Source organism: Meles meles, chromosome 7, assembly GCF_922984935.1.
Source record: "Meles meles chromosome 7, mMelMel3.1 paternal haplotype, whole genome shotgun sequence".
NCBI classification, from domain to species: domain Eukaryota; kingdom Metazoa; phylum Chordata; class Mammalia; order Carnivora; family Mustelidae; genus Meles; species Meles meles.
This window is the reverse complement of record NC_060072.1, coordinates 121054837-121071047: the sequence shown is the minus strand read 5'-3', so window position 1 is coordinate 121071047 and position 16211 is coordinate 121054837. Positions and strand designations below refer to the sequence as shown.

At 37.3% G+C, this 16211-nt stretch overlaps 1 protein-coding gene across 2 annotated transcripts in view; it reads left to right on the top strand.

Annotated features, from left to right (window-relative positions):
• Positions 1-16211, top strand: part of UPF2 (UPF2 regulator of nonsense mediated mRNA decay) — a 110854-nt gene that overhangs the window by 45349 nt on the left and 49294 nt on the right. For both annotated transcript variants that reach the window (XM_046012479.1, XM_046012480.1), the window contains exon 9: positions 13284-13392. In XM_046012479.1, coding sequence (XP_045868435.1) covers positions 13284-13392 — 109 coding nt within the window. The remainder of the gene's footprint in view (positions 1-13283; positions 13393-16211) is intronic.

Genomic DNA, 16211 nt, shown 5'->3' with positions numbered 1-16211 from the left:
TTTTCTTTATGACCTATTATGCAGTCAGTCTTCGTGAATATTCCACAAGCATTTTTTTTTTAAGATTTATTTATTTATTAAGATTTATTTATTTATTTTAGAGGGAGAGCATGTAGGGGTGGGGCGGGACAGGACAGAGAAGGAGAATCTTCAAGCAGACTCTGTACTGAGCTGGGAACCCAATGCTGGGCTCCATCCCATGACCCATGAGATCATGGCCTGAGCCAAAACCAAGAGTTAGACACTTAATTGACTAAGCCACCCAGGTGGGGGATGCCCCTCCCCCCCAAGCATTTTTTTTTTTTTTTTAAAGGTTACATTCTTTGTTTTTATGGTACAGAGTTAAATGTATTGATCAGGGAAATTTACAGTATTAAATAACATTTATTAAGTTTGTCCATTTTCTTGATGTTTTTTTTCCTCTACCCAGGGGTTCTGGACTAAGGTGAATTAAAGACTGCTGTTGATGTGTGGTGTTTTCCTAATAACTGCTATGATTTCAGCTTTTTGAATGTTACTGTTGTTATTTAGTATGAAGATAAAACTTACACCTCACTGTGGATTGAGCCTTTTATCACTATAAAGTGTCATTCTTTGTCTTAATGCTTTTTTGGCCTGATACTACCTTATCTGGTATTAATTTCTTTTTCTCATATGCTTTTGACCTTCTATACAGACCTTCTATATTCAGTATTTCAGAATCACTTTATTTTAGTTGAGTCTCTCATATATTCTGAAATTGAGTTTTACTTTGATGTCTTTTCTGAAAAATATGTTTCTTATCATTAAGTTAGGCTATTTACATTTTTTTTTTTTTTATTAGATCATGAGCCAGAAGTGGAGGTAGGGGGGAGGAACAAAGGGAGAAGCAAACCCCTGGCTGAGCAGGGAGCCTGACGTGGGGCTCAATACAGGACCCCGGGATCATGACCTGAGCTGAAGGCAGATGCTTAACGACTGAGCCACCTGGGCACCCTGTTTACTTTTTGATAAGATAGATATGATTGGTCCAAGTTCTGTTATATTATTTGTCTTTTTGGTTTTATTTTTTAAAAGTCTTTCATTATGTAATCTGTATTGTTTTATTTGCCTTACATATATGGGTATTTGTATTTTCTGATTTGAGGAAGGTTTGTATTTTTATTTTAGTAGTTACCTTCATAATTGTAGGTTTACTTCATGGTCATTTATTTAGATAATCTTTGTTTTTCCTGCCAGAAGTGATGATGAAATTAGCTTGTGTTCTCTTCCTTTCTTTCTCTCCTTACCCACCTGGTGTCAGTCTGTAATGTTACCTTCCTTAACATTTTCCTTTTTCAGTGTTAAGTGTGCTCAGACTTGTGTCATTTGGTATGTCAGCTTTCAGTGTTAATTCTCTTGCAGCACTATGGGCAGGCAAGCAGCAAACTTACCAGACTTCCCCTTTTCTCTTCTCTTCCTTCCGCCCTCCCTGTTTTGTCTCCATGTTGATAACGCATCCTCATTTGTCACTCTAACCCCCTGGTTTGTTTTGTCTTAGTTCTACAGTTTAAAATATTCCATGTTCCTGGCCAGCCCTGTTTCTCTGGTTTTCTTAGTTACCTCTTGGTTTGCTGAAGTTCATCTTCCAATAATTTTCTCAAGAAGAGTTCTTGGGAAAAAATAACCCTTGAGCTCTTGTACATTCAGTGATGTGTCTATGGATTTCTTTCTTGAAGGACAGCTTAACTAGTTGTAGGATTCATGGCTCATACTTTTTCCCTTAAATACCTTATTGGAGTTACCCCAGTGTCATCAGACATTTGGTGTTACTGTGGAGAAGCTGTAGGCCAGCCTGCCTTTTTCTTTTTCTCCTGTGTGATTGACTTGGTCATTCATATGGCTGCCCGAAACTCTTTCTCTAGTAAATCCAGTGGAGATCCAGGATGGAGATGCTTCGATGTTGTTGACCATTCTCCATGCTCTTTCAGTGTTCATATTGAATACTTCAGGGAAGTTTTCCTGATTTTCATCTTTAAGTATAAATAGATAATTGTTCTGTTCTCTTGTTTTGGTTTTCTTTTTTAGGTACTCCTAACATCTCCTTTGCTTATTTCCAGCTACCGTATTCTCACTAATCACTTTTTTCAGTGTCTTCTTTTAATCTTCTGCCTCTTAGTGTTCTCAGAGTATGTTCTCCCCTATGCTCCCTTCTTCATTTCTTGTTTTGGGTTCATTTTGTATTTTTATTATTTTTTTTTAAAAGATTTTATTTATTTATTTGACACAGAGATCACAGAGAGGCAGAGAGGCAGGGGGTGGGGGAAGCAGGCTCCCCACCAAGCAGAGAGCCCGATGCAGGGCTTGATCCCAGGACCCTGAGATCATGACCTGAGCTGAAGGCAGAGGCTCAACCCACAGAACCACCTAGGCGCCCCTCATTTCTTAATTTTTTTTTTAAGATTTTATTTATTTATTTAACAGAGACACAATGAGAGAGGGAACATAAGCAGGGGAGTGAGAGAGGGAGAAGCAGGCTTCCTGCTGAGCAGGGAGCCTGATGTGGGGCTTGATCCCAGGACTCTGGGATCATGACCTGAGCTGAAGGTAGACACGCAACGACTGAGGCACCCAGGTGCCCTCTCATTTCATATTTTTAAAATCACAGCAAAATGGCCAAAATTTTAATTTGTGGCAATATTTTTCTGGTAAATTTTGATATGTTTTAAGGAATTTTTCCTTTTCTTCTTCTTCTTTCTTTATTTTTATTTTTGTAAATGCCCAGTGTGGGACTTGAACTCATGGCCCTGAGACCAAGAGTGTTCTGAGTCAGCCAGGCACCCCTCTGTATTTTTAAAATAAATTGTGGTTAATAATATTAATAAATAGATTTTGAAAATTTTCCCTGTTTGGATTAGCTCTCTGTTTACTTTTCACTTGTGGCTTCTGCTGTAATTTACCTTGCATCAAATCTGGATTGATTTTGGTAGCTCCATTCGAACCTTATGCAACATTGGCATTTACTCTGAAAAATGAAGTTTACAGACTTCATCTTATGTCATTGCCATTACTTCCAGAATTGCCATGGCATGAAAGGACAGTGTGTGACCTCAGCTCATTCCTGGGTACCTTGGACAAAAAGTTACACATCGTTTTCACTCAGCCCAAAGCCCAGGATGACAACGATGACATTTGGAAAATGTAGGGAAGCACATGGAGCACTTGGCTAGCGCTGTTGCCGTTGCTTCAGATACACTCATAGGGATTTGTTTGAGGCCATTAAATTTTTATTTCTCTAGTAAGTTTTCTCACTGAAAACGATAAAAGAGATATTAAGTATGGTTTGGCTGATAGAGGGCAGTCTGTTCAGCAGTGGAGTTTACAAGTAGCATGGACTGTTAACTCTTTACTGGCATTTCCATATTTCATACACATTTCAGATGAGCTGAGTTTTAGAAAAATCTCTAATTTATGTAAGAACAGATGTCTCATCTGTCTACTTTTCTAGTGTAAATAGTACTCTAATCTCCTCTAACGATTTCAGTGTTTAGCTAAAACTTGTCTTGTTTATGTTCCCGAGTGACTTGGAAAGGCAAGGACTCTGTTTACACATCTTTAAAATGGTGAATTAGAGTCTCAGACGAGGTTGATGCTTCCTGGTAAACGGTATATTTTTATTGATTAGGATAGCCTTTAATTTTGAAGGGCTTTTGTTGTTGTCCTTAACCCCGAGGAATCTTTCTACCTTACCTGCGCTATTTGGGTTGTCCTGAGGATTATAGCTTGGTCCCTAAGGAGGCCAGAGTAAAAATAATAGTCAAGGGCCATTAAGTCTTCTCTCGTTCCATTTTTCGTTCTCTTTTTTTCCTTATTTCTTCTCTTCCCTTTTCTCATAGGCTCACAAACCCATCTCCATCTTTTATTCATTTTATTCATTGCATCTTGAATAAAAGAGATGACTGATCGCCGTAAGGGGAATGGGAGGAAGAGGGAACAAAGCAGGTTGGGTCTAGAGTGAGCATGCTAGAATGTTCTCTCAGGTAGCCAGTTATTAGTGTATTAGGAGTAGCAGTTATTTGAGCCCTCTTGACTTGGGGACAAACTGCGACACTTTGGGAGAGAGGGCCAAGGAGATTCTTTACACGTTTTAGTTCTTGCTCTTATCTACCCCTGCTGTTTGCTATGTCCACATAGAATCTGTGGGACCCCTTTGATAAGGTGCATCTTTCTGGGTGGCATTTTCTCTCCCCCACCCTCCTCAAAGGACATGAATCCTTTTGAGCGTCTGTGTGACTAAGATTCTTTACTATGGCCAGGATTCCCTCCTTCATCCAGCCTATCCTGCCTGAGCTGACCAAATAATGTGCTACCAAAATCAGAATAAACTATTTGTTGTTTGAGTGCCTATGGCTGTGAGGGCCCAAAGGTTTTATATATACAGTGGACTCTTGAACAACATGGGGGTTAGGAGCACCAACCTTCTGCACATAAATTAATGTATAACTCTTGACTCCCCCAGAACTTAACTAAGGGCCTACTGTTGACCAGAAGCCTTACTGCTAACATAAACAGTTGATTAACATGTATTTTGTGTGTTACATGTGTTATATACTATATTCTTACAGTTAAGTAGGGTAGAGAAAAAAAAAGGTTATTAGGAAAATCATAAGGGAGGGGCACCTGTGGCTTAGTGGGTTAAAGCCTCTGCCTTCTGGTCAGGTCATGATCCCATGGTCCTGGGGTGGAGCCCCGCATCGAGCTCTCCACTCAGCAGGGAGTCTGCTTCCTCCTGCCCGCCTCTCTCTGACTGCCTTTCTGCCTACTTGTGATCTCTCTCTCTCTTTCTCAAATAAATTAAAAAAAAAAAATCACAAGGGAGAGAAAAATAATATTTACAGTGTTGTACTGTATTTATTGGGGGAAAAAATCCATATTTAAGTGGATGTGCACAGTTCAGTCTTGTGTTCAGGGGTCGACTGTATACAGGTTCCCCCACCACTCAAAAGTAGAATGTTCCTATGAAATATTTCTTAAGTTGAAATGATGTAAAAAAGTAATTACCAGGGGCGCCTGGGTGGCTCAGTGGGTTAAGCCGCTGCCCTTGGCTCAGGTCATGATCTCAGGGTCCTGGGATCGAGTCCCACATCGGGCTCTCTGCTCAGCGGCGAGCCTGCTTCCCTCTCTCTCTCTCTGCCTGCCTCTCTGTCTACTTGTGATCTCTCTCTGTCAAATAAATAAATTAAAAAAAAATTAAAAAAAAAGTAATTACCATAAATTTATATGGAAGTCTTTGAATGTACCCAGACCTTTCCCACCACCAAGAAGAAACCTTTCTTAGACTTTTCTGATAACTTGGAACACATCTTAGTAACAGAATCCAGAAATAAATCTAGCTAAGACATGGATGCTCACAGACACAGTTGAAAGCTCCGGTGATTTGATGTCAATCTGTGGAGTGTAGTTCTTGGGGATGGAGCCGCTCTGGCTGCTCCCAGTGTGCACCGCCTCTGCAGCTGCCTCGCTGCAAAACCAACACTGAACCTGATACTTGCTTTTCACCTTTTTTGTGCAAGTGAAAAATCCTCTCTGGATTCCTTCCAGGTAGCAAAACCAGGTATAGCTGTAGGTCTTAAGCAAAAGCAGAGTGGTATATAATGTGAACTTTTGAAAGGCAAAGGATCCCTATATGTTTGTAGAGCTAGTGTCTGGTAGAGAATTTGGCTGTCTTACCTAATCTGTATATTTTAGTTTAGGAAGCACTAAACTAGATAATTCTTAAGGTTCTTTATGGATCTTTTCTTAAAAAAAAAAAAAGGCTTTATTGAGCTATAATTCACATACTGTACAATTCACACCTTTGAAGTGAGTGATACATTCAGTGTTCTAAATATCTATCACTATGATAAAATTTTAAAACATTTTGTCTTGCCCAAAGAAACCTTCTATTAGTAGTCAGTCCCATACTTTCTCTGCCCACCTTTTCTCCCGCCCTAAGAAACCACCAGCCTTGGGGTGCCTGGGTGCCTCAGTGGGTTAAGCCTCTGCCTTCGGCTCAGGTCATGATCCTGGGATCCAGCCCCACATCGGGCTCTCTGGCTCAGCAGGGAGCCTGCTTCCCTTCCTCTCTCTCTGCCTGCCTCTCTGCCTACTTGTGATCTCTGTCTGTCAAATAAATAAATAAAATCTTTAAAAAAAAAAAACCAAACAAACCACCAGCCTATGTTTAGTTGCTATGGGTCTGTCTATTCTGAGTGTTTCATATAAATAAAATAAAACATATGCCCTTTGTACCTAACTTCTTTTACTTAGTATCATGTTTTCAAAACTCATCCATGTTATAGCATGTATTAGAATTTCTTCCTTATTAAGGCCGAATAATATTTCACGCAACATTTTGTTACTCATTTATTAGTTGAGGGACAATAGGATTGTTTCCACTTTTTAGCTACTAGGAGTAATGTTGACATGACTGCTTGTGTACAGGTTTTTGTGTGGGCATTGTTTTCATTTCTCTCGGTGTATGTCTAGGAGTGAAATTGCTATGTCCTGTGGTAACTTTTTAGCATTTTCAGTGATTGCCAGACTTTTTCACAGTGGCTGCACTATTTTAGATTCCCATGAGCCATGTATGAGGGCTCCAATTTCTCAGTATCCTCAAAACACTTGTTATTGTCCCTTTTTTGCTTATAGCCATCCTAGTCTGAAGTGGTATCTTTTGGTGATTTTGATTTACATTTTCCTAATGGTTGATGGTTTTAAGCATGTTTTCATGTGCTTATTGGCATTTGTATGTCTTCTTTGGAGAAATGTCTGTTTAAATCCTTTACCCACTTTTAAACATGTTATTTATTACTGAGTTATAGGAGTTCTTTATGTGTTCTTTGTATGTGTGTCTTATCAAATATAATTTGCAAGTATCTTCTTCCATTTTGTGAGTTGTCTTTTCACTTTCTTGGTGTCATTTGTAGCATAAAAGTTTTAAAATTTAATGTCCATCTGTATAATTTTTTTAAGCCTGTACAGTTTTTAAAGGTTCAGTCCGAAACAGTGTTTTTACTGTTAATATGTTTTTCCTTCATTAAATAAATAGTTGGTCAAAAAAAATCTTAGAAGCCTGGCATTTTATCTCAGCCTATTGAAGGGCTCCATGGAAATGAAATCTACTAGAAATTCCCTTTGATGTTTCATATCATTTTATAGTGAATTTGTAATTTAACTATAACACTTACAATTGAAATTTTGTACAAAGTATTCACATCTTAGGTATACCTATGTATCCACCACTTAGGTCAAGTTAGAGATTGGGCTTAGTGTCTCAGAAAGGCCCCCTCCCCTAAACTAACTTTGAGTGTAAAGTACCTAGAAACGGCTTACTTGTTCATTGTTCTGGTACAATCGAACCCAGTATTGTTTTTTTGGTTTTTTGCTTTTTATTTGACAGAGAGAGATCACAAGTAGGCAGAGAGGCAGGCAGAGAGAGAGGGGGAAGCAGGCTCCCTGCTGAGCAGAGAGCCCGATGTGGGGCTCCATCCTAGGACCCTGGGATCATGACCTGAGCTAAAGGCAGAGGCTTTAACCCCACTGAACCACCCAAGTGCCCCCAAACCCAGTATTGTTTTTAATGACTTGGAAGTTGTATGAATTTCCAAGTAAAAACTTGGATGATCAGAATCTCTTTAGATTTAGATTAATATTAACAAACTTTAGAGAATGAAGTGTTTCCCTTGATTCATTTAACAGCTTTTCCGTAGTCTTTGAAGCGTGTTAGCATGTTATATCACTTGATGGCGCTGTTGCACTAGGAGCGGAACATTGTGAAAAAGTCTCTAGGGCATTTGGTTGTTGATTTCAGAGTAACTGACTCCAACCTTTTGTTATGTTTCATATGTTTTGAATCATCTGCTTCATTGTTTTAATAAAGAAAATCCTTTGTATTTTTTTAATTGAATGGTAGCAGTATTCTTTCACATTCCTCCTTTTTCTAGGCATTTTTGAACAAGGTAAAACTAATACCTTCCAACACTTAAATTCTTTAGATTTTAAAGAGAAAAAAAAAAAAGCTGGACATTTCTTTTAGAAAGCTGATTGATTATGACATAAAAACCTTTAAGAATTTCTTTTCTTTCCCCTCAGTAACAAAATGTGTTTCTGCATTCTTTATTGCTTATAGTTAATGACTGGATGTTTACTAACTTGATGATCATTAACTGCTAGTAAGATACTTAAATGTGTGATTTAAGAGATCTTAAAATGTAAGCAAGGTTTTATTGTTTAAGAAAAAAACGTTTGTTTTTTTTTTTTTTTCAAATGGTTCACTCATTAACGGTTGGTAAAAATAATCCTCACTCTCGAAGACAAAAATTGTTTTCAGAGGGAGGATCTAAGTTTATTTTCTAGTTGACTTTCAGAAAAGTCTAAAAATACATATCTAGCCTAAATTTTAATATAAATTTTATTCTTTAGTTTCATTAAAATGTTTTATTTTGTGGTTAATACCTTTAATGTGGTTGGCATAGCATTTAACACTCCATTCCCTTGCAGCCTTGCATGCATAGAGGGGGTAGAACAGACAGAAAAGCATACTTAAGCTGGATTAACATTGAAGAAATATATAATTTATTGCCTTATTTATAACATAAGGGGTTTTATTTTGCGAAATAATGGATGAACAGTCAAGAAATTGAAGATTTAAATAGGGCAGGGTAGCATTTACTTTCAGCCATCCTTTTAATTGTGATAGGTATAATGGAAAAGAAATTCTATTTATTTATTTATGTATCTTATTTATTTATTTATTTACTTATTTGACAGAGAGAAAGAGGGAACACAAGCAGGAGGGAGGGGGAGAAGCAGGCCTCCTGCTGAGCCGGGAGCCTGATGTGGAACTCCATCCCAGGACCTGGGATTGAGACCTGAGCTGAAGGCAGACATTTAATAACTGAGCCACCCAGGAGCCCCAAAAGAGGAATTTTAGAAAAGTGTTAACTTGAGAAGAACTTGGTGAGCTTTATATGAGTAGAGGATTCCGAGAAAATAGAATATCTAACTTCACTTTCATGTGGCCAGAACAAATCCCAGGATTTCTAACTATCTGGAAAGGCATAAAAGAGTTAAGATCTTCCAGGGAATCCTTAAACTATTTTTTTAAAATCGCTTTGGAAACTGAAAGCACTTACCTATTTGTTAGTTCACTGATAACCCAAATGGATAGCACAGACTGGTTTCTTCTAGAAAGGTTAACTATCTCTAACTTTGTTTTGGGACTAGAAAAAAGCTTTGCTGTAGATTGGGCTGATTTTGTAGAAGAAGAAAATAATGAAATAAAGTATAAGTAACTTGTCCAGGAAAAGAAGAAAAAGGAAATGATACAGTTAGGTTAAAATTTTTGTGCTAAGTGAATATAATCTTAAATTGTATTGAAAGATACATTGAGAAAGACAACCGAAATTAAAATTAATTTTAAAAACTCAAGAGCTAGTTCTTAAAATCCAAATAGAGAAGCATTTAGAAAATTTAAACAAAAAGAACATTTAAAAGTTTAAGAAATGAACCCGATGATATGCTAGAAATATTTTTAAAAGCACTTGAAAGAATCACAGTGAAATTGAATTTTTGGGGGAAAAGATACATTTCCAAATTATTTCAAGATAAAGTAGACCAGTGAAGTTATCAGTTAATTTCATCATAAATAGAGTAAGACTGGATAGTTTTTTGTTTTTTGTTTTTTTGTTTTTTTTTTTTTAGAAGAAGCCACCTAAAGACAGGGAAAGTGAGGTCAGAAGGCTTTTTTTTTTTTTTAAGATTTTATTTATTTATTTGACAGAGAGAGATCACAAGTAGACAGAGAGGCAGGCAGAGAGAGAGGGGAAAGCAGGCTCCCTGCCGAGCAGAGAGCCCGATGCGGGACTCGATCCCAGGACCCTGAGGTCATGACCTGAACCGTAGGCAGCGGCTTAACCCACTGAGCCACCCAGGCACCCTGGATAGTTTTTTGGAGTTCTTTCAGTCTTTTATGGAAAAGTGATTTTTCTGCTTTCTTGTTTGTTCTAGAGCATAGAAAAGCAAACTCTCCGTTTCCTACTATGAATGAGCAGAATGTAAGAAAGAGCAAGGAAGTTTGAAGGATTGGCCAGTCTCACTTTTGAATGTCCATATAAAAATTCCAAGTAAAAAACTAGCAAATCATATTTAATAGTATAATAAATAAAAATCCAGCAGGATCAGAGGATTAATCTTAGGATTAAAAAGATATTTTAAATAGGAAACCTATATATAAAATAAGAAAATATATGATTATTCTATTAAGTACATAAAATATTTGATAAGCTAGCTTTGATAAAATGTAAAACTTGATGAAGTTTAATATTATTTTTATAAAAATCAGATGATCCTTCCTCAGAGTGGTGAAGAATATTTTTGACTAAAAGTTAACAGTAAACCTGGGGGAGCCTGGGTGGCTCAGTTGATTAAGTGTCCAGCTCTTGGTCTCGTCTCATTTCTCAATCTCAGAAGTTGTAAGTTCAAGCCCTGCATTGATCTCTGCACTGGGCATGGAGCCTGCTTCAAAAAAGAAAATAATTAGTAAATAAACCTAATTGTGAGATACCAGTAACATTTATTTATCTAACAAATGTTTACTGAGCACCCACTGTATTGTTGGCACTGTGTTGAGTACTAGTTAATTGTTTCCCGTGGAGTTTACTTATGTTCTGGTGGGGAAGGGTGACAAGATAATAAACATAATAAGTAAGTGGATTATATAATATGTTAGAAGGTGAAAATGTTACTTTAAAAAAATAGTGCTGGGTAGAGGACTGGGGCATGGGGCCCAGTGGATTTGTGGTTTCAGGGGAGTATTTGGAAGAAGTCTCATTGAGCAGGTGAATTATTAGCCAAATAAGATTTGGCCTTTGTTAGGGTATACGTGTAGATATTTGGGGAGAGAGAAAAGCATCTTCCAGCTGAAAAAAGAGCCAGTGAGGAAGTTCTGAGGTGAGCTTCCCAGCCATGGGAGGGTTAGCCAGGGCAGCTGAGACTAGAGGTTACAGAAGTACTATTTGAGAGAGTTAGAACTTGAGTCTCCTAACTCAGAGCACATTCCTCTTTGTTGTCTTATGACCTCAGCTCTTGTATTCATTTAATGTATTCTTCATTTTTCTGATTGGAAATTGTAGCAGTTGTGGGTGGTAGAACCCCGGCATAGGTGTAAGTAGTTTATTTGTATTTGGCAATTGGTTATGAACGGAAACAAAAAAGTATTTGTTGCTCAAGTGGGTTTGAAAAACAAATGAAAAACGTGATAATATATTCTAACTAAAATGTATTACAATTATATTAAAATACAATATTCCAACCAAAGTTTAAAAATTTATGAAGTAAATTTGCTATTAGCGTCAATCCATCTGTTATGCAAGAAAGTTGAAGGCTTGCTTTTTACGCTAATAGACATGAAGAAAATTGCTATTTACTTATGAGAATATATCAAGGGGAACACTTCATTTTTATAATATCGAGGAGTAATGTGTCCCACATGTGCATATTTTCTGTATGACAGGTGGTTAACCTTCAGTTGATAAAACTTCTTAAGTAATTCAAAGAAACATTTAAAGTAACATTTAACATTAAATATTTTGCGTTAGACCTTTATATAATGGATTAAACTTCTCATTGTTTCAGTAAAGAAAGGTGTGATGCCTTTAATAAAATTTACTGAGTCACTAATACAAAGCTACTATTCTCCTGATTTCTCTCAGCATCTGTTTCCTTATTTCTGAAGTGGTAGTTAAAATATCCACCTTATAGGATGGTTATTAGTATCAACAAGTTCAATGAAGTATATTATTAGGTGCTTAGGACAGAGCCTGGCACTTAAGAACGAACTAAATGATAATTTTAAAAAGAAATTATAGGGGCGCCTGGGTGGCTCAGTGGATTAAGCCGCTGCCTTCGGCTCAGGTCATGATCTCAGGGTCCTAGGATCGAGCCCCGCATCGGGCTCTCTGCTCTGCAGGGAGCCTGCTTCCTCCTCTCTCTCTGCCTGCCTCTCTGCCTACTTGGGACCTCTCTCTCTGTCAAATAAATAAATAAAATCTTAAAAAAAAAAAGAAAGAAATTATAATGGTCAAAGAGGAATGCAAAGGTTTTTAGGCTCTTAGGTATGAATTTGAGCACTTCTCTCCACCTTTCAGATTAACCTCCATTCTTTCTTTCTTTGCTGTGTTTCTTTTTCCAGCTGAGCCTTAATCTGTCCATGCTTTGAGTTTTCCAGATCTAATCCTAAGCCTTGCATGGTGTGCATACTTTTTCCTCTGATGACAAAACTATTTTCATCACTATTCTGTAGTGATGTATTCAGGGATAACCTGTAGGATTTTTGTGTTTCTGCTCTCCATGGCTGTGGGCTGCTTAGTTTTTTGAGCTTTTGTGTTGAATTTTTATAATTTTTAACTTCCTTTCTCACTGTTAGCTCCCTATGACTTGATGCAGTCACCGCAGCTGCTTTTGTTAATTCCTCACTGCTGCTAATCTGCAGCGTCTGCTGAGTATTGGCATCATTTGGTAATCAAATTCTATAAAATAATGGCTGTGGCAGGAATGGAAAGTAATTTTAGCTTGTGTATTCATTCTGATTAGTAGTGGCTGCCTGGAGTGCTGGGTTAAGCAGGACTCTGGGGCTGCATTCAGGTTTGATGAGAAAGTGCTCTAATAATGAAAGGGGGTGGCAGCATGAATAACCACATATTTGCCAGTTATATTCTAGAGTAAGAGAGGATAGGCACTGTGGGTGAATCTGAGTAGGTTCTGTAATGAATACGATGCAGAAGTTAGTGTGTGGGTTTTGGATAATATTTTCACTTCTTAGATGCCATCTTGGCTATTGGTTACCCTTTCACTTTAGACATTAAAGTTTCCAAATAACTTACCTGTGGATAAAGAAGGAAATAGTTTAAAAGGATTCTGTTTTGCACTATTTAAGTTACCATTAGATTTGTTTACTTAGTAATTATGTGATCAAAAATTCAGGCCATGTCAAAACTTGATGTTTTCTGCACTTGGTATTTCATATATTATCAAAATTGTGTACTCAGTGAAATTGCATTTGTGCGGTAAATGCACTGAATAGCAAATGCCAGATTACTAGTAAGCTTTCACAAAGCAGGTTGAATTTCCATATGCTTCATTATGATGGCAATAAATAGGCACGTCTGTACGATTATTAGTTTTTATCATGTAATGTGTGAATATATCTGAGAAAGTTTAAATTTTAAGATTAATTACTTCTGGTATGTCTTTCCTTTTACATATATCACATATAACTTTTGCAGGTTGGATTTGCTACCATTTTATGCAAGATTGGTTGCTACATTGCATCCCTGCATGTCTGATGTAGCAGAGGATCTTTGTTCCATGCTGAGGGGGGATTTCAGATTTCATGTATGTATTTAAGCATTTATTTTGTTATATATGTATACACACATATTTATATACTTATAAGTTGAGTGAGGATTCTTTAAGAATATAATTTTGTATTGGTAAGCATATTTCTGAAATTTGATAGTGGTTAAGGGTTCAGAATTAATGGGCTTCTGAGATTTTAAAATGTAATTTTCTCAAGAAAGCTTGAAATTGATAATAGTATATTCCAGTTTGGAGATGAGCTGTTGCTGCTACCTTATTTCCTACAGATACTGTACTTTTTTGCTTTTGTAAATTAAAAATCATTCTCTAAGGTCTAGAGAGCCAGCAGGTCTCATTGGTGTTCTCAGAAGAAACATAGGACTGGCTGTGCAAGTCAGGGCACAGTGCCTGGAGGATGTCCGTTGGGGTGTCGGGAGTCCAAATGTCTGGGGTACCCGAGGTTGTATAATTTAACTGAGCAGTGAATGGTGTGATAGCCCATGTTTTTATTGATTCTTGCCTTAACAGTCTTTATCTTGTATAGCGGTAAGTTCTTAAAGAGTACCCTGGTAAGTACCAGGGACCGGTTTCCAAACAGCTTCTCTCCCTTTCTGGTTCTAGGAGTCTTAAATTGGCTGTTAGTTGTTCTCCAAATCCACACTACCCACCACCTTGTAAGGGGATATAAATAAAGCCTTGAAAGGAGTAAAATGTTTCCTTAAACGTGACTGAAAGTGAATATTGTAGACTGAAAACGCATGAAATTCAAGTGGTTATGTTAGCCACTGGGAAAAAATTGACAAACTTAGCTTTATAGCAAGTTGCTTGTGATGCAAATAAATGTTTGCTGTGCCCAGTATGTACTTTATTGCACTCATTATACAGAAATTGGTATTGCTGAGTGCTCAGAGAACAGAAATAATTCCTGAGAACAGGAATCTCACAACCTAGTTGTGAAGAAAAGGCATAAATACAAAAATGAGAGTGAAATAAACATTTAAACCCTGAATATATTCAATATTATAAGAAATTGCATGTTTAATTGCCAAATGAATTGTTCAGGAGTAAGAACCTTGAGTTTAGAGAAGGAAAAAGTCTTCAGTGAAGAGTGGGATGACTTCTAAAGGCCTCTTGCCATAGGAATTAGTTTATATGAGATTTGTGGTTAAGATTTTTCTGGGGCAGGTTTTGCTGAAGTATGTTCTGGATTTTCATACGTAGTATTAAGCAAGGACCGGTTTCTGTGTTTTAAAAGCAGTTTGGAAACAGTGAGATCAAGAGAGTTAAATGATTTTGTTTTGTTCTCTTTTAAGAATTCTCAAAGCTTTAATAGTGTAATGTGTACTTTGAACCTCCTGGAAGGGGTCAAAGAACACACTTTGATAAATGCTGCCAGCTCAGGGATTGATGCATCAAGAATTATGATATTCTTTTTGATTTATTTAATCCCATTATGCAAAACACGAAACTTTTCCTGGCAGACAGTATGACTCTATTATATGAGTCACACATATACCCCTCAACCAAATCCAAAAACAACATACATGCTGGACCAAGCATAATTAATGCTTTTGGTGAGAAATTTAACATTAAGAATATTCTATTCATGTATCTGTCGCTTACCACCTTTGATAATTGGGGTGAGAGTTGCGGGACTTGGAAGTTTCGTTCCTGATGTAATGCTTTGTTACAACTCAGAGACTTAGCGGAATTCTAGGAGAATACTGTGGGAACCACTGCTTTCAGGGGAGAGAAGAGTAACTTGAAGTCACTTGATCAAATAACTTGATCACTTCTGCCTCCTCCAGGATCTATCTTTTCTCACCCCGACGTCTGCAGACTTTGCCAGTGACTTGCTTTTTGTCTCTATATGTGCCTAAAGTTTACCATCCTTAAGTGAAACTAAAATAGCAACAAGAAAATGTCTTCAACCTCACCTCCCACCCTCTTTCATTTGCTTTTTGTTCGAGTTGTTTTAGAGTATACTTGTCTCTTTTGCTTCTGACATTTACCCTTTGTTTCATCATAGCGCCCTGGCAGAGACCACCAGCATCCTCTTAATCACTTTAAGTTAGTTGATGTCCCTACAGATTCTAAACTGCTGGAATGTTCTTTTTTTCTGCCCTTCTGTCTGCCCCACTTGCTAGCATTGTTAACGCTGGTCGAGTTACTTCAGTGGGGATAATACTGGTATCTTTTCAGATGGGATTGTTCTTATGTATTACGCAAAATAATGGATATAAAGTTCATCACGCAGTACTCATAGATATTATTACAATAATAATTATCCCTTTTCTCCCACCACACTCTCCTGGTTCTTACTTGACTGCTTTTCTCAGTATCTTTTATCAAGAGTAAAATATCTTCTACTTTTTTCCAGCTGAGTCTGTATTTTTGCATTCCCCAGACCTTCTTCTTCACCCTCCTTTTTGACAGAGCACATTTTACCTGGGCTTTAGTTGACTTTTATTTCTCAGCAACCTCAAATACATGTCTCTTGCCAGAACCTTGGTGCTTAGAAAGCTCTCATGTAGTTCTAGGTAAATATGTTTATAAAATAAACTCATGAATTCTCACAAAAATCTTTAGCCTTCACTTCCTCATATCAACCTTTATTCTGTCTGTAAGTTTGCAATATTTTTTCTCTAGTCCCTAAGAGAAGTACTTCTACTTTTGCTCCTTGGACATTCCGGAGCCAGCCTTCACGAAATTCTGTTGGTGCTATTGTCTAAAACACTTCTTCAAATATAGCATCTCCTCTTCATAGCTTGAATTATGAGAATAGTGTTTTACTTAGGCTTCCCTGTCTCTGTCTTCTAATTCCAGCATATTATCACAATCATACCCTTTGCTTA